The sequence below is a fragment of the Drosophila sechellia genome, chromosome 2R (genome assembly GCF_004382195.2).
Source record: "Drosophila sechellia strain sech25 chromosome 2R, ASM438219v1, whole genome shotgun sequence".
NCBI lineage: Eukaryota > Metazoa > Arthropoda > Insecta > Diptera > Drosophilidae > Drosophila > Drosophila sechellia.
In genome coordinates this window covers 8,320,246-8,341,976 of record NC_045950.1, presented here as the reverse complement: position 1 = coordinate 8,341,976, position 21,731 = coordinate 8,320,246, and the positions used below count along the sequence as shown (strand labels likewise).

Here is a 21,731-nt window from a genome sequence, read left to right as displayed (position 1 = left end):
GTTTGCATTTTTATACTCGAAAGTCTCAAAAGTTCTGAGATAGCATCAAGTGCATACTTATAAATTCACCTGTGTGGTGAAAAAAGCTTTAAAATACGACAAACAAACCAAAGCAAATCCAGAGGGATTCTAAAATAATTACAAGTCATGATTAGTTTCAACAATCTTATTTACCTTTTGTGTGTTATGGTCTAGTTATATTTTTAACAGCGTTAACGCAATACGTATACGATATGAAAAGTATTGCATGCTAATAATCTAAAAATAATTAAACACAACCGGCTTTTCCGTCAAACTTTTGATGCATTTGTAAATGCCATTATTGTTGCGTTTGCGGCTTTATAGAAACAATTGCAAAATGCCTGGGCGAAATGACGGGATCAAATAAATCTATCAGATAGCTGCGTTCATAGCCAAGTTCCTTGAGGTAGAGCAGGCGATCCAGGAGAATTAGACTCTCCAGCACCGGAGCAAAGGACATGCGCAGCAGATAGAACAGATCCAAAAAGTGTTTATCCAGAGCATATTCCTGGAGCAGGGATTGAAGTTCTTCTTTCTTGACAGATGTCAACCAAGGAGCATCCAATTTGGTGGCACACTTTTGAATGTACTCCTCGAAACTCTCGAATTTCCGTACCTTGCCCACCTGCAGTTCGTTCTTCAGCTGTGGCGCATGGCGGTTAACTAGGACCTCCAAGAGAGCTCGGTAGTAGAGCGTTACATTTGGCAGCTCCTTGGCGTCCACGGTGCGTTCAATTGACTGGGCCGCCAGCATCCGTGCATTGCGACCCATGCGCACTTGTCGCTCCCGCAGGTACTGACTCAATGGGAATCCATAGTCTGTTTGCAGCTCCATCAGGGCCTTATTGCCAAAAAACTCCTGCTGCGAGTAGCGCTCCCGCAGCAAATGATAGCAGCAGCCAACATTACAAAGCAACAGGCAGTCCGATTGGGCGTGGAAAACCTGAAGACAGGTGGCGGCCAGGTTGCCACAGGTATGCAATCCAGTAAGGCAAATGTTTGGACTGTCGTCTGGTCCAAGCTGAGTGAAATGCTCCGCTAGCAGGGCGCCAAAGTTAAGTTCGGTGGTTATAAACTTAGCCGTTGTCTTATAGTTTTCCAAGGCAGGCGCACTCTTGCTGCTCTCTCTGGCTGACGACTTTTTACCACGTCTCTTGGGCGTGATTCCCTGGACTTGCAGCTGCGCTCGTTCCGTGAGTCCATTCCAAGCGCGCTGAAATTAAATTTGAATTTTAAATTTGGCGCTTTTTAATGGTTTTCCAATACTGTTCTGCTATGCCATTCTTCTTCTTGCTCTGGCATGTTTTCACAGCGCAGCTGCGGTCACACTACACAAAAAAACGCGAAAAGCCGGCGATTTTCAGCACGCTTGTTGTAACTTTTTCCAAAAAACGCAAAAAAAAAACAAATAAACAGAATGTCGGCTGGTATGCCCATCAACCCCAAGCCCTTCCTGAACGGCCTGACTGGAAAACCGGTGCTGGTGAAGCTGAAGTGGGGCCAGGAGTACAAGGGCTTCCTGGTCTCCGTCGACGGCTACATGAACATGCAGCTGGCGAACACGGAGGAAGTGATCGAGGGCTCAGTGACTGGTAATCTTGGCGAGGTGCTCATCCGCTGCAACAACGTGCTGTATATCAAGGGCATGGAGGACGACGACGAGGAGGGCGAGATGCGCGACTAGCCAATGGATTCACATACACACCTTACTTCTAAGTCTACAAACGTAAAATAAAGCTAACTTTATTTTGTAAGCCCGGCCTACCTGCAGTTTGCGATTCCTATTCAATGCGTTCTCGGTGTTTGCCGCGTTCGCGTCGATGCCGAGCACGCGGTGACCATACTGGAGCGCCAAGCGCGAGGATAGATACCCTTTGCCATCGCCCGCGTCTACAATGAAGCATTCTTGACCGGAGTTCTTGACAAGCTGGTCCACGAGAGCGGCTGCTAGTTCCACCTGATCGGAGTGATTTATCAATTCCTAATATACTATCATTTAAATGTTTGGTCGGCCTACCTCATGGCACTTTTTGGCGCTCATAAACTCCCGAATGCTTAGCTGCGTGGAGTTCTCCTGACCCTCGATAAGTTCCTCCACGCTGGTTAGCAGTTCCGGATGAAGAGCCAGGCGTTCTTGTTTGCTTTTGCCGAGGAATTCGCGCCATGCCGGAAACCTTACTGATTCATCAGTTTCCCAAAATAGGTCTTCTATGGCCAGAGCCACATCTTCCTTTCCGGCGATCTCACTTTTTAGCGTTTCGGATAGAAAGCCCTCCCAGTGGTGGTCCGTCAAGTAGTTTACCATGTGGCAATTGACAAAATCCCAGTGCGGATTAAGGAAGGCCAGTAAGCCATCCAGACGCCTCTGTAACTGCACAACTCCCACCTTGGACATGCTAAAAGCTGTAGTCCTTGTGCTCGACAGAATTGGGCTCTGCAGGCGCTGCACCAGGTGTTTTCTTGGATCCCAGCTGGGCGCGAAGACGACGGTGGAAGGAGCGAATGTCCTGCACAGCACCCACTATATCCGCCTGCGGATCGTTGGTGCGGGGAAACTCCTCGATGAGCGAACGCAACTGTTCCAAGCTTCGACGCACCTTGTCCGTGTGTTTTAGCTGCTGCTGGGCCACCACCTGCCCCAGAATCTTTCCGAGCTCCTCGCCTAGGGATACGCCCTGGGCGTAGCCTAATTTGTAGCCCTCTTCGTTGCCCTGCTCCTGGCCGTCCTTCAGTCCCTCCTCGTAGCCCAAACGTGCCTCCTTCTCCTCGGTCAGGACAATATCGTCAAAAAGATCGTTTATATCCCGCGACGGACTTGTCATTATATGTGGTTTCACCGGATTGCTTGTAAAAGCTCTCCTCCAGCGTACAAGTAGTCCTTGTCCTTATCCCTAATTGTAGCTCCAGATATTTGGTAGCTTTAATATTTAAATTCGGTGGATATTTCAACTTGTTTTTACCCGAAATGTGATTCCACTGCGGTATTTTACAGCACTGGCAGAGAGCAATACAACAGCACTGTTAAGAATTTAACAGGGGAATTCGTTTATTTCAAATAGGAAAATAACTTTTATCTTAAACTAGAATTTAGTGTTTTATTATAATTATTTTTTTAGGTATTTAATATCGAGTGTATTTTAGTCAGTATAAAGAATTGTTTTGTTTCATTTGGCATCACAAAATGTTTAATTGTCGAGTAATTTTATCAATAAAAGTTAGCCAATGTTTTAAATAAGAAATTGCACACATTTCTGCTATTGTGTAGTTTTATTTAACTTTTTGACTTTGACCTAATTTGACATGCTCGCTTGGGCACAGAATTTGGAATTCGTTCTAGAGATTTGTATGCTTTAAGCTACAGAAGCTAGATTGCTAGTGCTTTAAGCCAGCCAAGGCACTTAAACCGGTGCTAAAGCTAAATAAACTATGATGATACCCGATGGCGACCGCATTCACTAGTTCCACCCATCCTCGTCGTCCTCGGAGTGTTCTTCGCCGCTGGACTGAGATCCCTTGCGGGGCTGCACCGGCGGCGGAATGACGCGGGAGAGCTGCTGCATCAGGGGATTGCCAGCAGTGGCCTCCGCGGGATTCTGGCTCCCAGAAATTCCCTTGCGTCGAAGCATTAGCTTGTTATGCAGGTCCGCCATCAGATCCCCCGTGGCAGCGCCTCCCGCCTTGGAGCGACTGTTGTCCACCACGTCGAGCGGAGCAGCCGCAGGCGACCGCAGACGACCGCCATGCACTCCACCGGCGTTTCTTATGGCGGCCATAAGTTCAGATCGCGGATCTTCAGTAGCTGGAGGCGGCTGCGGCATATTAAGAGGTGTTGCTAACGACGGGGAGAGCGGTTTCACAGCTCCTTTGGTGGGAAAGGGTGGCGGTGATGGAATTGCGCTCGTCTGCGGTGGCGGAGGAGGTGGAGGCGGCGGTGGTGGCGGAGGAGGCGGTGGTGCCGCCGTAACTGGCGATGGACATTGTCCAACACTCTTCCTACGCAACGGTCCCGGAATGTGCGTCTGTGCCGCGATGGCCTGCACTGTTATATCCTGCTCCTCGAGCCCCAAATCCGGAAGCTCGGGTAAATCACCGAACTGCTGGGAAGGCGCTATTGGTGTTTGCTCCTCCACTGGCTCATACTGCAGATCATTCGCTATGCCCGGTAGGTCGGGCAGGTCCAGCGGAACATCAATGGCGGGTGCAGCCAAGGCAGCAGGATTATAGCGCAGGTCCCCAGCTGGAGTGGCCAGTTTGGTGGTGCCGTGGGCCAGCGAATGAGGTGCCGGAGCCAGCTGCTTATCGACCGTGAGTTGGGTGGACTGACTGGCAACGCGTCTAGCACTTTGCGGCGGTAGGGATCGCTTCCAGGCATTCAGATCCTCCCCGTAGGCGAACTCATTGGTGTTGAATCGCATGAGCGAAGGTATGGAGCGCACTCCACCCGCAGGCAGGCTGCCCAGGCCAGCGGTCCGATTGGTTATCTTCCGTTCGGCGACCAGTGGCGATTCCTGCTCCCGATCGCCACGTACATGGAAAAAGATGTCCGCATCATCTGGCTTCTGCTCCGCAGCACTGTGGCTGCTGTACGGTCCCTGCGGCTGCTGATCCACCGGCTGCTCCATCATGGGATTGGCTGCCACCTGTGGAAAGGTGGCTGGCAGCGGTGCCAGGACGTCGCTGGCCGGAAAGCGGGCGGGTGCAAAAATTTGGATGGCCCGCTTGGAGCCAACGAGCGCATCGATTTTCGCCTGGGCGCGCTTCACACGATTGTTTATGTCCTCAACCTTTGAACCATTTCTCGCCAAGCGGGCATCGATTCGCTCGAAAATCGAGTTTATGGTTTTGTGTAGACAGTCCAGGGACTGGGCTGCTTGGATTATGGTATCCTCGTGGTGCAGGTCGGTGGCTATAATGGCCACCTGGTAGGGGCTGTGCAGGTAAGGTGACTCCTCCATTTATCGCCAAATAATTACATATTTATTTGCAATTTTACTGCTGTTCTTGGTAGTGTGACCAACGCTAAAAGCTATACATATTCTTATGAATTATTTCTAAAATGATTTGGTTCAAAGTAATAATTGAATGGATTTCTTTTAAAATTAAAATAAAAATTAATTACAAATGTAGATTCACTTATATTTTTAACATTAAAAACAATTTTGAAACAACCCAAAGGATACGTTTACTTTTAAACTTCTTTTTTTACTTACTTCTACTAGAGACGGCGGCTTTTTCAAATACTTTTCAAACTGCTCCCACTGTTAGGCCATTTTTTTAAGTCTTTGTATATTTCAAAAATAAATAAATAAAAAAGGTCCCCATGTTCAAAAATCCACAATCCCTCCATCGACGGTAATTTTTCAGTGCAGTGTGCCCAAATCAAATGTTAAAAACAGTTCATAAAATTATTTGCTTCAAAGTAATAATTGAATGGGTTCAATTTAAATTAAAACTCTAAATAAATGAAAAAATTCAAATACATTTAAATTTTTAGCAAATATTTTAGAAACAATTAAAGTAAAGGCGTTAATTTTTAGTATGTTTTCAGCTGACCAACTTGGTAACACTACAAGAAGCGACACGGCAGCAAAATAAATATCAATTCAGTTTACTGATAATTCTTGGTTAAATACTCGCAAATCCAAAATGGACAAGGTTGTCAAATTCGCCGAACCCGGACGCGCCTTCGCCAAGGACTCCATTCGCCTGGTGAAGCGTTGCACGAAACCCGACCGCAAGGAGTTCCAGAAAATCGCCATCGCCACCGCCGTGGGCTTCGCCATCATGGGCTTCATCGGCTTCTTCGTCAAGCTGATTCACATTCCCATCAACAACATCATCGTGGGATCCTAGAGATCGGCAGGTGGCCCCCGGACCGGAAAGAGATTACATGTAGTTCACGATTCCACGCGCATCTTTAGCGAAATAAAAGCCCCTTTTTCGATTATACACACACAATACAATGTATCTTTAGCTTGGGTTTGAGATAAGAAAGTCTGGTTATAAGTTGGGTGCTTGGAGGGTTTTTTTTGTGGTCAGAGGGTTGTTAATATATTTCCGAAGGGAAGTAAGGCAAAATTCAACTACATTTGAGCTTAGCATTCAGCAACAAAATTTAATATATTGTACTATTTTATTCATTTAGATCAAGTTGCTTATTTTAAATCGTTGTTCCAGTTGACAATGTTTACATTTTGTTGTTTTAATACGGAGATGATTTAACATTAAGTTCTACATTTTACAATGGCATGTTTTTTGGTGTGTCTATTATTGCTTTATAATTTTTGCAGCACTCGAAAGAGGAAGATTTAAATTCTCTTATAAAAATCGTTCTTTAACCTTAAAAATACAATGACATATATTGTATGCCTTTTTAAAATGACTGTTTAGCCTTCATTTTGTTCTGTAACGCTATTGTTTTTCTTAAAAATCCCCAATATAAAGTAGCAACAATATTTCTTAAATTCCCTGATCACACGCAGCAATCGGATATCGAATAAATTTTGAAACGTGGCAACGCCTACTATATGCTTTGATTCTGAACGCGAATTTTGTACGATGTGCAATCCGTGCATATATTTATGTCTTTCACTGTAATTCGTTTGACCACTATAAACTTTGGTCACACTAAAGTACCTGAATTGTGCAATAGCGGTCGTTATCTGGTCGTTTTGTACAGATTTTTAAATAAAACTGCCAAAATGAGTGCTCCTCGAGTGGGTGGCATATTAGCTCTGGGTGCCACCGCCCTGGGCGCCTTTTACCTGGGCTCACACGTCGAGCGCGAACGCCGGCACGATGGCTCCACAAGTGGCCTTCCGCGGCTGCCTGGTCTGCCCACCTTTGGAACTGTTTCGGCTGCCAGTTTAATTCCCGCCCAAGAGAACAATGTAAGCCTGGCGGCAACTCCGTCACGGATCGGCCAGATCATGAAGTACGGATTTCCCGGACTCGATCACGTGCGCTCCCACTCCGACTACGTGCTGTCCTACGATCGGAGGAACCGGGTGCCCCACTGGGTGTTCGAGCACCTTACGGCAGAGTCGGTGGCGAAGAACGATGCCGTGGACAGGTCGAAGTGCGATTTCAAGCAGGACGAGAGCATCCATCCGTTCTTCAGGTCACAGAACACAGACTACCGACGATCGGGCTATGATCGCGGGCACATGGCCGCCGCTGGAAATCACCGACTGCACCAGAAGCACTGCGACGAAACCTTTTACCTATCGAACATGGCGCCACAGGTGGGCCAGGGCTTCAACCGGGATGCCTGGAACACGCTGGAGGCACACGTGCGCAGACTGACCAAGACCTACTCCAATGTGTACGTCTGCACGGGTCCACTGTACCTACCGCACAAGGAGGACGACGGGAAAACGTATGTCAAGTACGAGGTCATCGGCGCCAACACCGTCGCTGTTCCCACCCACTTCTACAAGGTCATTGTGGGCGAGTCCGCGGACCACAAACTCCACATGGAGTCGTACGTGATGCCCAACCAGGTGATCAGCAACGACACTCCCATCAGTGTGTTTCAGGTGCCGCCAGAGAGCGTGGAACGCTCGGCTGGATTGCTCTTCTTCGATCAGATCAATCGCAAGCAACTGACCACCATCAATGGCAAGAAAGTCTAGTCGATGTCTTAGTTTCATTTTAGTGTATTTGAACAGGGATAGCCCCTTGTTTAATGTAATTTTCTTCTTTTCCAAAGAACTTGTGGATTAATAAAATTAAACAATTAATACAGATGTACATAGAGATGAGGCTTAACGCGGGTGTTGTTTGTGAAGAGATAGCGAAGCGTGGGTATGTGAATCTGAAACTAGATCTGATGTATGGTGCTGCTGCTGGGCGGTCGTTACATGCCGCCTTCGTTCTTGGAGCGCACGTCGTCGATCTTGAGTATCATCTTGACGAGCTGCGTGGAGAGCAGAATCTGCTGCTTCTTCGAGTGCAGCGACTCCACCACGTTGTGGCTCTTCATGTCCGAATCACCCGACAGCATGCAATCAACACCCAGGCTGGACTTCTTCTCGGCCACCTGTCTGGCCTTCAGCTCCGACAGCGTCTCGATGGGATGCAGGCCGCTGTTCTCCGCCAGGGCCAGCGGAATGCTCTCCAGGGCCACGGAGAAGGAGCGGAAGGCGTACTGCTCCAGCGTGGACAGTTGGTCGGCCTCCTTGGCCACAGCCAACGAGCAGCTAATCTCGGCAGCTCCACCACCGTAAACAATACGCGAGTCCTTCACAAGCGAACGCACCACGCAGATGGCATCGTGAATGGATCGCTTAGCCTCCGCAATGATCATGGCGTTACCTCCACGCAAGAAGATGGTCACGGCCTTGGAGTTTTTGCACTCCTCGATGACCAGCATCTTGTCCTTGGATGTGCCGAATGCTGAAAGAATCAAAGTCGTTTAGGAATGAACTAGATCCAACTATAAAATGAAAACTTACCCATTTCGCGAACGAGTCCTGCAACACCCAGTTTCTCAGGCGTGAGCTCTTCGAAACGCGGCACGATGCGTCCACCGGTGGCGATGGCAATCAGCTCGATCTCCGGACCGCCAACCCAGCGCACGGCGGGCAGCTCCTGCTGGAGCAATAGGTGGTTGGCTTCATCATCGAAGCCCCACTGGCAGATGGCAAGGGTGGCGCCGGCGTCCTTTACCTGCTTGACCATCTGGGTGAACTTCTCCTGCTCGTACTCGCGCAGCGCCCTGTAGTCGTCCGCGGAGGTAACATCGAGCTTATGCTTAGTCTTGGGCTTCGGGGGCTCAAACGGGCAGGTGAGGATGGCCAGCTTGACATTCCTTAGCTCCTTGGGCATCTGCGAATGGCTGAGGGTCTTGTCAACGATGACACCCTTCACCAGCATCGAGTCCTCCATACGACCGCCCACCTTGGTCTCGATCTTGATGAGCTCGAAGTTCACGTCCTTCTTCTCAATGTCGGCCACATTCAGAACAGCATCTACAGCCATCTCGGCCATCTGACGATGGCACTTGTTCACGATCTTGCTGCCCAGAGTGGTCATGGCGATCTGGATCAGTGGCTCCTTGTTCTTCGGGTCCACGGGGAAGGGTTGGGCGATCGCGTCCAACTGCTTGATGGCGCACTGGGCGGCCAATTCGAAGCCATCGGCGATGCGAATGGGATGAATGCCCCTATCGATCAGTCCCTCGGCCTGCTCCAAGAGTGCTCCGGCCAACACGACAACGCCGGTGGTTCCATCGCCGATCTCGTCGTCCTGCGACTGCGACAGCTGCACCATCAGCTTGGCAATCTCGTGGTCAACCTCCATCAGTTTCATGATGGTGGCGCCGTCGTTGGTCACAGTCACGTCGCCGTCGGGGCTGACCATGATCTTGTCCAGACCCTTGGGACCCAGAGAGGTCTTCAGGGTGGACGCGATCTGGCGAGCGGCCATAATGTGCGTCTGTTTGAGAAAAAATTGATAATTTAGTAAGTACTTAGGGTAGACATGGATACATCATTTTACATTTACTTTTCAATAAGATTGTAAATGTAAATTAGTTGTTTCTCAAGCGTAACTGTTTCTTTCAAATTTAAAGTTTAAATCAACTTGGTCTAAATTGATATTTTAATTGGATTCTAGAATATACCAATAACGGAATGAAGTCTGGGATGAACATATGTAGATAGTAGGTTTCATACAAGAGCAGTAGAAACTGCATCTGTCGAAGGAATTGTTGGACTTTTTAAGCATTTCGGTGGCTTTTCATCCGGACTTCCATACTTTTCGATGTGCGCGTGACTCAGCCGGCAATGAAAGGAAAACATCTGAGCGGCGTTTTAACCTCAAAATCGGCCAGACAAATTGTTTTTCCGAAATGCATTGTTTATGAGTGCAACTAAAGAATGAAAGCTTGTTCGGAGGAATAGCTCACTACCAATGAAGGATATATTCAGCATATTATTGAATATTAGCAGCAGAGAGTCTATTTAAAACCGGCTTTTTCGAACATCTGGAATGTTCCGCAGACGATGCGTCACAACGGAGACTCATTGAGCACACCAATTGCAAGCAGAGCATTTGCCTGCGAATCTGATCCTGATCAGCTCGTCCAGGATGCGGAATCCAAGGCCATGAGATGATTAATCGCAGTTTCATTTACCTTTATGGCATCAGTTCCTGTGATGCGCTTCTGGCGCTCCTGGTCGCGCAGAATGATGAAAGGCCGACCATATTCGTCGAACGCGAACGTACCGGGAAAGGCGCTCATGGTTTTTTAGTTGAAAGGATGACGGATTCGCACGTTTTTCCAAGATTTAATTCCCGAGTTTATTTTATTCCAACGAACGAACGAACGACTGATCCTAAATTTGACCAAACGCGTTGTGACTAGGGTTGGGAGAACGACAAGAATGTTATCGATATTTTCTAAATTTTTTTTTTGATTATTTTACACTAGTAAGTGGGATATTCTCTTAGTTGTTAAATGCTTTATATAAGTTTTATTTAAATTTCATCGATTTGTCAATCTGATAGCTTTTAAATATTTAAAAACTTTAACTGTCGCTTTACTTTATTGCAGATTTATAATTATTTACTATTGCGATTTTCATATCTTGACATAAGCTTGGATCGTTTCTTATGTTTTTTAGGCTTATCAAAATTAACAATTAATGACACCTGCTTAGGAAATCGACGGAGCAATTGCATCCTATATCCTCAAGTGATTTACAATTGTAAAAGCAGAAAAGGTGCGTATATATAAAAAATTTAAACCCATCAATTAGCTTTAAGAATCCCTCAAAGAAGTAACTGTTCTTTGCTTCCATCCCTTGCTTGAGCTTGCTGCTAGTGTGACCAAACTGAACCGTCCTAAGATGCACCGAAAAAGTCGTGGAAAAACGTATATAAGGAGTATCGCGTTGGTATTTTCCTCAGTTTTATACTAACTTTTGACGACATCAGATCACAAATTGCTGGGAGGTTTGCACCCCAATCAAAGCCAGTTTTACAACAAAAGTCAAATTTCGTTCGACTCGATTTCTTCTCAGTGCGTTAAGTTGCAACCATTAAGTGTGAAAATGCCATCCAATATGAATAATAAACTGTAAGTAATGGTATCCAAAGCGGTTGCCATACACGACGACAAAAAGTGCAAAGTCGATTTTGTAGTGCGAAGAATAAAAAAAAGAAAAAGAGAAATGAAATGAAAATAGTGCGAGGGAGTCCACGACTCCTTTCCTTTCCAATTGGTGGCAAGTAGGCTTGGTTGTAATGGTTTGTAGTGCAATAGTTTAAGTGTAACATGCTAACAAATCTGGTAACGGTGTTGGTTGATTTTCTCACGTACGCATACGCACATACGCACACATCTAACCGTGTGCAGCTGTGTGGGTCAGTTTGTTTTTTTTTTTTACTGTAAAATCATCTGTGACGCACACAGAGGCAAATACAATGAGAACGACGGAAATAAATAATGGAAATTGTGGCCATGTATGTGTGGTGGCACGATTCGTAAGTAAAGTAAATAATTGATTTCAGTCGAGATATATGAAATTTAATTTTTTACTTTATTATGCCTTATTTATTTACTGTTTTGTCTTATGTTCAAGATGGCCGACCCGCAGCGTTACCACTTTCTTTGCGCTGCTTTATTACTTTTGTTGATTGTAAACACAAGTCTATAACGATAATCTGCTTGCATAAATGCCTTATTAATACTTCTGTTTGCAGGCAATGTTTATTACTTAATTAGCGCAAACGACACATCATATTTGCGCATCCGGCAACGCCGTAACCCATCATTTATTTACAGTTTGGACCTCCTTCCAATTGGAGAACCCATAACATCTGTGTGCGTATGTGTTTTCGCTATTCTTTGTTTACCTGTTTCTTTTCCATCGGAAATGGCATTTTGAAATATTGCTTTAGCAATCCAATTGGGAAGGTACTCGTTAAAAACTGGTATTTATTCCGTTACTTTTTAGTTCTTCGCGATTTACCAGCGTTTTGTTCAAGTTCTTCTTTATTTTTTTTTTGTGGGGGGGGGGGGCTTGCATTTTGGGCGGCTTTTATTATGTCATACAACAACAAATACAAACACGCACACAAGCATATTCGTTGTAAACAAGGGAAAATTCCACTCGCCATTGCAGTTTCGCGTTGTTTTTGTGCGGCAAGTGAGATAGGAGAAAGAGGGATGGATATATGTACTGCATATACATACATATGTGCTCATGTATGTAGAAGAGCGATATTGGGTCATCGGCACTATTCTAGCAGCTTCTTTGGTGCCTCCTTCCACTGTTTCTACCCCTCATTCGCGTTTATCTTATCTTGGGGAACCTCACAAGATCCTATCCCTTATCTCGCCATTGTTCTGGTTATAGCATATGTATAATAATTTCCAGTGCCCGTGTTTGCTTTATGACATCTTGATTTTGTCTAAAAATCCTGCTTGCTCTTTGCTTAGTACACTTCGTCTTTTACGATTGTTTTTCCACTGTCGAAAGATTGTACCTGATCCCCCAATATTTGTCCAAGCAAAACGACAAGTTTTGATGTTGATTACACAAGCGCACCAATTACGTTATCTTATCGCCCACTTTTTATTTATCTAGATCTAACCTGGATAGTGATCTAGATCTGCTTTGCTTTTTTCTACTACAACTGAGCTGCATTGCAGTTTCAGGAAGCAGTTGAAAAGCTTTACACATGGTTTTCCATGTGTTGACCATCGTTGACCCATTAATTAGGGTGGTTCTTTGCTTATCGCTTTCGTCACGTCGAAGACACGTGGTCAATGATGAAAGACTAGCCAAAGTACAAAGCGATTACCGTAAGTTGCTACACCAAAATATGGCAACGGTACCGTACACGTTTTTCTGGCAAAAATGTGTTCACACAGCTAAGGGCACAAAAATAAAACCTGTGTGTATTAAGATTCTATTTATCTTCATATTAACCTGAGATTCTTTTTGTTTCTAAATCTGTATACATTTTCTATGGAAACCACCTGTGAAATAACTGAGGTTTCAAAAATCTTGTTTATACAATTTTTTTACCTTGTTAATTGAGCTAAAGATATTTGTTATTTGTTTAGACTGAAAAATATGGATAGTTTGTCAATCGAAACTGCGAAAAGCAAAGAAACCTACGTCAGCAATTATAAAGTCCAGTTTATTGCCAATAAATGGTATTTTTATTAGTATTCGTTTGTAATTATTGAGAGGACCTCTGCTGTTCGTTTACATACATATGTATTAATAATAAAAACTCTTTACGTTGATTTCTACCCCGCTTTACCTCGATGCCCCTGCTTATATTAAGCCCAACTATAGACTTTTATTTATGGCATTTATCGCCTATATTAATAGCCATTTCATTCGTTTGTTTTGCTACATTTGTTCGAAAAAAACGGAGACACGTGCAGCCTAAAAAATGTGGTGATGTTGACTGAATTAGCGCATCAAAAAAAAAAAAATAATAATTTCTCTTAGACTTTGTATATTAATTTGTATGGATATTTATAGCCGCAGCTTTCTTCGTTTATTTTGTTTGCCCATTACGACTTTGTAAATGCAAATGCTACGTGTGCCGGCATTTTTGCTTATAGTTATTTGCGCCTTATTTGTTTAGCGATTCACCCGCATTTTGTGGGAAGTAGGGGGCTCCATTTAACCTTGGGGCTCTGACTCACCCCGCACCCGAATTCAGATCCATACCTCCTGACCGACCGGTCGACTGTACCCGTGCTCTCCGGCATATTTGTATATCTCTCGGATAGAACTAGGCTATTATACATTTGTATGTATGTAGATATATCGTGGGGCCTCCTAGTCGCTGCTACTTAATCAGATAGATAAATGATGCCGCCACCGTTTGGATGTCGTCAGTCGCCAGACAAACGCCCAGAGCACAGCACCACACAGATCAGCAGCGAGCAGTCTCCACATCGCCAGTGGAGGAGAGGCACGGACACCGGGCCGCCACATTACACACAGATATCCAATAGCCACATCTTTTCAATGTGAGTTCCAAGCTCCGCCGAAGGACTAACCGACCGAAGCAACGCAATCTGTGATAGAAGATAAAGAGCACATACCAGGAGACAGATAGTAGACTGCAGCTGTGATAAATCTCAACCGGAGACCAAATATTTAACTTGGCAATGACGACGTCTAGCGATATGGTGGCGCAGCCAGATAGCCAGAAGATTCAGAACGAGAACCAGAACATCTTGTGGTACGTCAGCAGAGCCCCATCTTTTTTTTTATTAATTGCGAAAGCATTTTCAATTGCCCTGCACACGTGCCATCGATTCGGGGAATTATTACTCAGCCCCCCCCTCTATGCAAAACCATAAATTGCATCCATTAGGCATTGAACCACATGCATCGGCTGTTGCTGGTGGTCACTGTTCCCATTCAGGCCTCTATTTCGCTCAATTCACAATGCTCTGCCAAGTGCGCAGTTTGTTGATTTAATTGGCTTGGCAGAAAGGAAACGAACAGAACAACAAAATGCCTGGCATATTTCGCACGTAGTCTGCCGGCAAACAATACACAAATGTACATATGTGCAATATGTGGAAAGCGTTTATAATATATAGGTATATCTGTATGTATCTGTGCCGTCCTCATTGAATGTCTGATTAACACCTAGAATCGAATCCAAATGCGAATAAGTGAATAAAGAGAGCTGTCCGTCGACAGTCCAGAAACCATTTAATATCACTGTCATGGAATTGCTCTCTTTGTATAATATTCGACGATGCGCTGTGATGCAATGAGACTAACCCAACCACTAAACCCAGTTCCACTTCCAGTTCGTCTGGCCTAACCCTGTGTCCTGTCCGTTGAGGTGCTAGCCCAGCTTTCCACTTTCAGATCCTCCGCGAATTGTGAAATGAAGAGAGCTATCCGTCGACAGTCAAGTTAAGACCGATTGTAATACTGTCATGGAATTGCTCTCTTTGTATAACATTCGAAAGGCGACGATTATAAGATCGAATTAATCGAATTGGTGTGCTTAATTTTAAGCCAAACTTTGTGAGCGTCCCCCTGGTTATGGTGTCTAATCCCTTCCCACCTTTCAGGTGCTTACTTTACTTAGACAACAAACAAAGTCTGCGTTTTCAAATTCAAGTTTCTGTGTATTCTTGGCTGCTCGCCCGGTAAATACTTTACAAAAAACATCTGGAGAAGTTCGACCCGCCCGCTAATAATATGGTGCCCGCAACTTAGAGAATAGAAATGCGTTGTTCAGTGGCCAGTTCCTACAGGCCGCCGCGTCCTCGACCGCCGGTGGGTCCGCCCTGCCATGCTCCGCGTCCGCCACTGCCGCCGGGAGCACCTGGCGGTCCACCAGTGCCCCTTCCGCCGCCCGGAGGTCCGCCTCTTCCTCTGCCACGAGCTGTAAGGGAAATTTCGTTATTAATAATTTTATTTCGCTGAGGGCATCACATACACTGCACGACTGTCTTTAAAAATACAATTCCTTTCTAGATTTCACGGCACATGACTTTCTATAATTTTTTTAAAATTTTCCTTTCTAAAAATAAACTTCTACACAAAATGACTACCATGTTTCTTTTTTAACAATACCTTAATACTTAAAACTCTGAATGTTATGAATTAAATGGGATCGATATGATTGAACGATTTAAAACCTAAAACCCTAAACCCTGCATTAATTTATTTTTTGTATAACAATTTTAAATATATATTAAATTCTAGAAATTTCACTATCATATTTTTTTTCTATTATACGAATTTTATGTTATTTGGATTATTAAATTGGGATAGGAAATATTTTATTTAAATTGTGTGGAACTTTAAAAGTTAAAAGAGAGCATTGAATATATTGTTGTTTTTAAAGGCAGTCGTGCAAAAAGTGCATGTGTATGTGTATGTGTGGGCCAAAGTGCCAGACTCACCCTGTGCGCGCAGAATGGCCGCCTTGCCCCGTCCCGCCGTCCCGCCAAGTCCCTTGCCCGTCTGCTTCTTGAACATCGGGGCATTTTTCAGCATGTCGGGCAGTATGAGGAATCGGATCTTGGAGCCGCGAATGTACACGTTCTCCAGGTTGGCGGTGCGTCCGTCGCGGTAGGTCACCGTGATCTGGGTCATCTGGCAGTTCATGTTGTCCTCCGCCTCGATGAGTTTGCCGCGGTACACCTCGCCGGTGATGGTTTCGCAAGTGATTATGTGCCCCTCGGCCTCGTGCAGAACTTTAATGGGCACTCCGATCGACATGTTCGCTAGCTTGGTATGTTGCTGTCTGTTCTTGTTCGTTCAACTATATATTTTTCACTGTTTTTTTTTCCACCGAAACCGTTAATTTTTTCTCCGCTTTTCTTTATGCAAACGTTTATGCCGAGTGTCTGTCTGTGTATGTGTTTGCATGCTCGCTCCCGCTTTGACAGCTGCCGGCGGCCATCTTGTGGTGAAATTGGTGGTGCGTGAGCGCAGGGCTGCATGCGCTGCGTGACTATCGGACACAGCTTATCGGTGTACCGATAAGACGCGCGCGCGTATCTTATCGCTTTAAAATAAACAACTGCAATTTGTTAGCGTCATAAAAGCGAAATAATTTAATTGTCGCCGCTTCGCCGATAAGCCTTTTGTTCTGCCTTCGTGGCCATCAGTTTGTTAGCAGCTTTTGCGACGTTCAGTTACCAATTGAGTTTTACTCTACACCATGTTGTGGTAAATAGTTAGCAAGATTTCGGGTTTTTAAATTCAATTCATAGTTCACATAAGTAATTTGTAAATGGGAAATCATCTATATAAAAACCTGGGAATATTCGTTATATGTTCGCTATTAAAAAGGGAATATAAACATTCCAGCAGAGGGAGGGGCGCTACAAAATCGAAGAGGCACATCGCAGTTCGATATGGGTTTTGTGACTAAATATCCTATTGTTTTTTCCACAGCGACCCAGTGTTTAGTAGTGGCTTCGTTAGAAGAGAATTTAATGACAGCGGAATTGCCGACGGTAAGCTCCGCACCATCTCGACTTCGTCTTGCGCCACGACCATGTCCTCGGATTCCTACCGCATCTCTCTCGGCGTAGGGCCTCTGTGGTGGTCCTGATGTCCCTGTCCACCACAGAACAGATCACGATAGGGCATCGCTCTTAACGGGTGAGTAATAGTAACTAATCATCCAAGTACTATTATGCTAAAATGTGTTAATTCTGTATAGGCTACAGCCGTAAGTCTTCGGTCGACTCGGCTGGTGGCAGCCTGTACGAGGCCAGCTCCCGGGCGTCGTCGTTGTCGTCCTCCCAGTCGGATTGCTCCGACTTGGAGTCGCAGCCCGACATCCACTCGCTGTGCTCGGACGATGACTGCCAGGAAGTGCTGCGCCAGATCTTGCAGCACGACCAGCCGGTGCAGATCACTATCAAGCTGCATGTCACCGAGGACCAGTACACCAATTGGAATACGATTCTGAACCCAGTCAACAACTTGTTGTATGTCGCTCTGCCGAAGGACCTACCTCCGGCCGGCTCCAAGCAGACCTTCATCTCGCTTCTGGAGTTTGCCGAGGAAAAGCTAGAGGTGGACGGCATCGTTATGGTCATGCCCAAGGATCAGCCGAATCGGGCTCGCCTCATCGAGGCGTTCCTCTTCATGGGCTTCGAGCCGCTGTCCAGGAAGGCACCGCAGGCACCGCCGGCTGCCATTAACGACAACGAGAACCACTACTTCCTCTACACCATCGAGGAGTAGTTCGTCGGCATGGGGACGATTTTCGCCACAGAAACGAAACAAAGGAAAAGTAATATCAGCAGCAATCCAATATTATGTTTCGTGGTTTCCGCAAATAACTTTTATTAGCCAACCGTAGATCCAATGACATATTGAGCCCAATATGTGTTCAGTGAAAATCAGCAAATCAACCCTTTTTGAATCTTCGCTTTGTTTATGTAGTGGAAAATCGTTTTGAAAATTGTCTTCGGAGCGGCTTCATTTTTGGTAGACTTTCAATTATGGCCAGCCACGTTAAGAGCCTGATCGCAAATTACTATATTAAACTATATCCAAAAAAAAAAAAAAGAAATCGAACGAAAACGTAAAAAAAAAGTAGAAAACTAAAAAATGTCAAAAAAACAAAACAAAGGAATGTATTAATCCTAAGTTTATTCGAGAATCAATATTTTGTATTTATGTTTATATATATATCAACATATATATTTTCTTCATGTTTTTTCTATATTTTGTGTTTAAGCTTATATATGAAGTATTGTAATTCCAATTTGTTCGCACTAAAAAATATCCACTATATTTTTATTCACTTTTTGTACGCCGAGCGCGACGAGAATGGCGAGGTAGAAGTTTTGGAGGATAGAAAGGGAAACGCATATGCATAGAAGCTAATTACATAGATCAGCAAAAATGAAAAAAAAAAAGGATCCACATACACTCTATATCCAATATTAATAAACTTATTAATCAATAGATTCCAGTTCTATTATTTAAACCACTTTGTATGTATAATTTTCTTGATTCCAATAATAAAACATATGACTTAACAAAATTATTGAATTGTCGGCCTGATTATTACAATATTTCGCTTATGACGCCCGCGTTTAGTGCGCATTATTATTGTTTATTGAAAGTATCTCGAGTGGAACTTGGTCGAGACTAAATGATTAAATTAAAGACCCCGATTGCCTCACCTTCCTTTTGCAGATAAGGGGGATTTCATATGTATTTAGTCTACTGTTCAAGAAGTGATCCAATACGATTGTTAGAGAGAGATAACAATTAAAGGCTGCACAGTTTGTCTTTTGAAGATAAGTAGTTTCTAAATTAATAAAAAGAACGTGAGATTTGACATCATCGCCATTATCAATTGGAAATCAGTAGTCATTCATTGAAATGAAGAGCCAGCTTAACAAACAAAGTGTCATGCTCACATTAAGCTTTAAATGTAATTATTGCACTTTTGGTTTCATGATTCAAGAGCAGAGCTACATTTCTAAAGAATATTAACAAGGTGATAGCCTTATATTAACTAATCCATATATAGTAACTTTTACAGTAAAGTAACAAGAAGTGAATATGCTTAGTATCTGTATCTATAGATACTTACGCCCGATTTGATGAGCCTGATAGATAGTATCTCAAGTTGACTACTGTTTCCTATTAAATTGTAAAGTTTAATGTCATATTTTGGAAAGAACGGTGAGGTTTGAGTACTTTCCCAGCTAATCTTGGCCCGAAAATCATCCAACAGCTGTTCACTCCACTGTGCGTCTGTCTGTCTGCCCATTACATGAACGATAAAACTTGCCGAATATATATGCCCCCATCTATGTGATATGATGGCCAGGGGCTGTGGGCACTCGCATGAGGAGATAACGATATAAACGGCGGCGGAAGAGTCTCCGAAAAACAGTCGAGACTGGAGCGTCGCCGGGTTTACACGATCCGAGAGCTTTGCAAGGCAGAAGAAGGAGGCACTGAAGTCCATATCCTATACCGGAGTTACCATGTTGAAGGCGGTGAGTGTGTGGTTCCAAGGGGCGGACCTAATCTTATCGCCGGTTGAGATATGACAGTGGCTTCAATTTAATTTACTATCAATCCCCGTCGATTCGCCTTGATTGCTCCGGATGTTTGGCCCGCTGCAGATTATCGTTTTTGCCACTATCTTGGTGGCCGTGGCCATGGCCATGCAGCCACTGGAGGACAATGAGCGGACCCATCATCTCAACCACAAGCGCCAGTTGTCCCAGCAGCAGCACCACCACCAAACCAAACCCCAGGAGGTGAGGCATTCGGCACACGATAGTCTGAAACATGGCGGCTCCCACGTTAAGGAGCATCTAACGCATCACTCTGAGCGGAAGGCCAGGCAGAGCCACAAGGAGCCGGGCCACAAGAAGAGCCACCACCACAAGGAGCACCCCCAGCAGCAGGACAACCACTCCCGCAAATCCCGATCGCATTCCAAGGGCAGCAAGCAGCATCACAAGCGGCACACGGGATCGCGTCGCCACTAGGATGATGGGACATGTGGCCAGGATATATTCTATTTAAACTCTAGCCTATGGATTCCCTATGCCAGGATTCAATTCCGAATACAGTAAACACTCGTATTTTTGCATGTATGGCGACAGTAAAGCCAATCTATTTAAATGTTTACAAATCCAATGTGAAATATAAGCCATGACCAAATAAACACACATTTTATAAATGATATTAATATCCAGAAGCAGCTTCAACTTTTAATAATTTGGAACACTTGATTTAGGAAATGCATTTAACTTGGATTTAAAGTTGAAAAACAGGTAGTATTTCAGAAAAATTGTATAATTTTTTAATCGTCACTACATTATTATGAGTTTTAAATAGTTTATGGCCATAATAACTATGATTTTATTTTGAAATTGTACAAAAAAGTTTTATATACTTCAAACTTCTGGCTGATATCCACTGTATAGACCAGCTTTCTTTGTGACCCCGTTTATGACTCGAAATTTGGCCATGTGGATCGTTAAAGATAGGTCCAACTAAAGGTTCAGATGTGTGTAATTACTCGACTTGGCCAACTCGGAATTTTGCTGGCCAGCGTATGTTACGTTAGCCGCCTCAATTTCTTTGGAAGTTAAAAAAAAAAAAAAACAAAAAACCAATCCGGTTTTGGACAATTGAAATTTGAAAATAATAAACCGCACATGCGAGCGTAGTCGTACGTAAAGTTTTTTGTTTTTTTGTTTTTATTGCAATAAAGCCGGTGTTAATTGTGCTCTGGGGTCAAAAACTGCCGCTGACGTCATCAACTCGTGGTTGCAAGACAGTGAAAGGGTTGCAATTTCAAAACTGGGGGGCTTGCTTGTATAACTTCTTTGGTCACTAGTGCGATTACTTAGGATTTTTCTGGGTTAAGGAACGTATGTACATATGTCTGGAACTTCTTGCTTAAGGAACGTTTTTTGATCTGTCATCTTAGTATTGCGTCACTTAGCCCCAAACTGGGTAAATTCGGGGACGATAGAAGCCGCCGCCGTAGGACCGATAACCGCCGTAGCCGCCGTAACCGGAATATCCGCCGTACTTGTAGCCACCTCCATAGCCGCCGTAGTAAATGGGCGATGGTGCTGCATAGTAGCCGTAGCCAATGGAGTCTGCTGTGGAGAGATCAGCCTCCTCAGCGGGTTTCTTGTCCTGCCAAGCGATTGGATTTCGTGGGTTGGTTGCGAAATGGAGAAACTAAAGATACGACCTACCTCTATAGCAGCTGCGCTGATGAATCCGATAATAGCCAGGCACAAAAGGATGGAAAATAACTGAAAATGTTCACAACATTTACTTATTGTGATAGAAACACTTTTTGTTTGTGTGTAATACCTTTGCCATTGTTGCTTTTATTTGCGAAATTTCACGGGGATGCACTCTAGATTTAATGTTTTTCTCTCAAATTAGCAACTTTTCCCGATCGTGTTCTGACCAGAAGCGTTGTTGTCCGTAATCTGCGATCCACAGCGGACCCGCCGACAATATTTATAGTGGCCCAAAACATCCCGGAGATCGATTTCGCACATGATCATTGATTGGACAAACATTCGGGAGTCTGGGGATGTCGTTACCCGATGCGAAATGAAGATCGCAGATGACTCGATGGGATTTTCTAATTCGGTTATTTGAATTTCTAAGATACAGTGAGCATTAGTTAATGACTAAAAGTTGAGTTATAATTTATCTTATTTAGTGTTTTAC

General features: G+C 44.5%; 11 protein-coding genes across 11 annotated transcripts; 5 read left to right on the top strand and 6 right to left on the bottom strand.

Moving 5' to 3' along the window:
* Positions 1-151: 151 nt before the first annotated feature.
* Positions 152-2,440, bottom strand: LOC6608776 (methyltransferase-like protein 25). The gene is made up of 3 exons (XM_002033461.2): positions 2,039-2,440; positions 1,787-1,978; positions 152-1,234 (listed from the first exon to the last, which is right to left on the bottom strand). The coding sequence occupies exons 1-3, from the start codon at positions 2,414-2,416 to the stop codon at positions 320-322; spliced, it is 1,485 nt and encodes a 494-aa protein (XP_002033497.1). The 5' UTR covers positions 2,417-2,440; the 3' UTR covers positions 152-319.
* Positions 1,338-1,780, top strand: LOC6608777 (small nuclear ribonucleoprotein F). Its single transcript, XM_002033462.2, has one exon. The coding sequence runs from the start codon at positions 1,439-1,441 to the stop codon at positions 1,703-1,705; it is 267 nt and encodes an 88-aa protein (XP_002033498.1). The 5' UTR covers positions 1,338-1,438; the 3' UTR covers positions 1,706-1,780.
* LOC6608775 (protein LTO1 homolog) lies at positions 2,392-3,012 on the bottom strand. The gene has a single exon (XM_002033460.2). The coding sequence runs from the start codon at positions 2,841-2,843 to the stop codon at positions 2,418-2,420; it is 426 nt and encodes a 141-aa protein (XP_002033496.1). The 5' UTR covers positions 2,844-3,012; the 3' UTR covers positions 2,392-2,417.
* A 234-nt stretch (positions 3,013-3,246) lies between these two features.
* Positions 3,247-5,051, bottom strand: LOC6608774 (WASH complex subunit 1). The gene has a single exon (XM_002033459.2). It carries the CDS (start codon positions 4,974-4,976, stop codon positions 3,477-3,479), a length of 1,500 nt encoding a protein of 499 aa, XP_002033495.1. The 5' UTR covers positions 4,977-5,051; the 3' UTR covers positions 3,247-3,476.
* A 512-nt stretch (positions 5,052-5,563) lies between these two features.
* On the top strand, positions 5,564-5,979 carry LOC6608773 (protein transport protein Sec61 gamma-1 subunit). Its single transcript, XM_002033458.2, has one exon. It carries the CDS (start codon positions 5,668-5,670, stop codon positions 5,872-5,874), a length of 207 nt encoding a protein of 68 aa, XP_002033494.1. The 5' UTR covers positions 5,564-5,667; the 3' UTR covers positions 5,875-5,979.
* A 663-nt stretch (positions 5,980-6,642) lies between these two features.
* On the top strand, positions 6,643-7,769 carry LOC6608772 (endonuclease G, mitochondrial). The gene has a single exon (XM_002033457.2). It carries the CDS (start codon positions 6,723-6,725, stop codon positions 7,653-7,655), a length of 933 nt encoding a protein of 310 aa, XP_002033493.1. The 5' UTR covers positions 6,643-6,722; the 3' UTR covers positions 7,656-7,769.
* Positions 7,664-10,377, bottom strand: LOC6608771 (T-complex protein 1 subunit epsilon). Its single transcript, XM_002033456.2, has 3 exons — positions 10,160-10,377; positions 8,478-9,459; positions 7,664-8,418 (listed from the first exon to the last, which is right to left on the bottom strand). Exons 1-3 carry the CDS (start codon positions 10,265-10,267, stop codon positions 7,880-7,882), a joined length of 1,629 nt encoding a protein of 542 aa, XP_002033492.1. The 5' UTR covers positions 10,268-10,377; the 3' UTR covers positions 7,664-7,879.
* Positions 10,378-13,885: 3,508 nt separating this feature from the next.
* LOC6608767 (ornithine decarboxylase antizyme) lies at positions 13,886-18,546 on the top strand. Its single transcript, XM_002033454.2, is given in 4 exon segments — positions 13,886-14,241; positions 16,935-17,091; positions 17,093-17,144; positions 17,206-18,546. Coding segments are annotated over 4 exon segments (813 nt in total). The 5' UTR covers positions 13,886-14,167; the 3' UTR covers positions 17,736-18,546.
* On the bottom strand, positions 15,127-16,425 carry LOC6608768 (small nuclear ribonucleoprotein Sm D3). Its single transcript, XM_002033455.2, has 2 exons — positions 15,935-16,425; positions 15,127-15,411 (listed from the first exon to the last, which is right to left on the bottom strand). Exons 1-2 carry the CDS (start codon positions 16,251-16,253, stop codon positions 15,275-15,277), a joined length of 456 nt encoding a protein of 151 aa, XP_002033491.1. The 5' UTR covers positions 16,254-16,425; the 3' UTR covers positions 15,127-15,274.
* An 857-nt stretch (positions 18,547-19,403) lies between the features above and the next one.
* LOC6608766 (histidine-rich glycoprotein) lies at positions 19,404-20,223 on the top strand. Its single transcript, XM_002033453.2, has 2 exons — positions 19,404-19,513; positions 19,643-20,223. The coding sequence occupies exons 1-2, from the start codon at positions 19,502-19,504 to the stop codon at positions 20,012-20,014; spliced, it is 384 nt and encodes a 127-aa protein (XP_002033489.1). The 5' UTR covers positions 19,404-19,501; the 3' UTR covers positions 20,015-20,223.
* Positions 20,224-20,308: 85 nt separating this feature from the next.
* On the bottom strand, positions 20,309-21,496 carry LOC6608765 (neuropeptide-like protein 31). Its single transcript, XM_002033452.2, has 3 exons — positions 21,363-21,496; positions 21,242-21,301; positions 20,309-21,179 (listed from the first exon to the last, which is right to left on the bottom strand). The coding sequence occupies exons 1-3, from the start codon at positions 21,369-21,371 to the stop codon at positions 20,976-20,978; spliced, it is 273 nt and encodes a 90-aa protein (XP_002033488.1). The 5' UTR covers positions 21,372-21,496; the 3' UTR covers positions 20,309-20,975.
* Between the last annotated feature and the right edge of the window lie 235 nt (positions 21,497-21,731).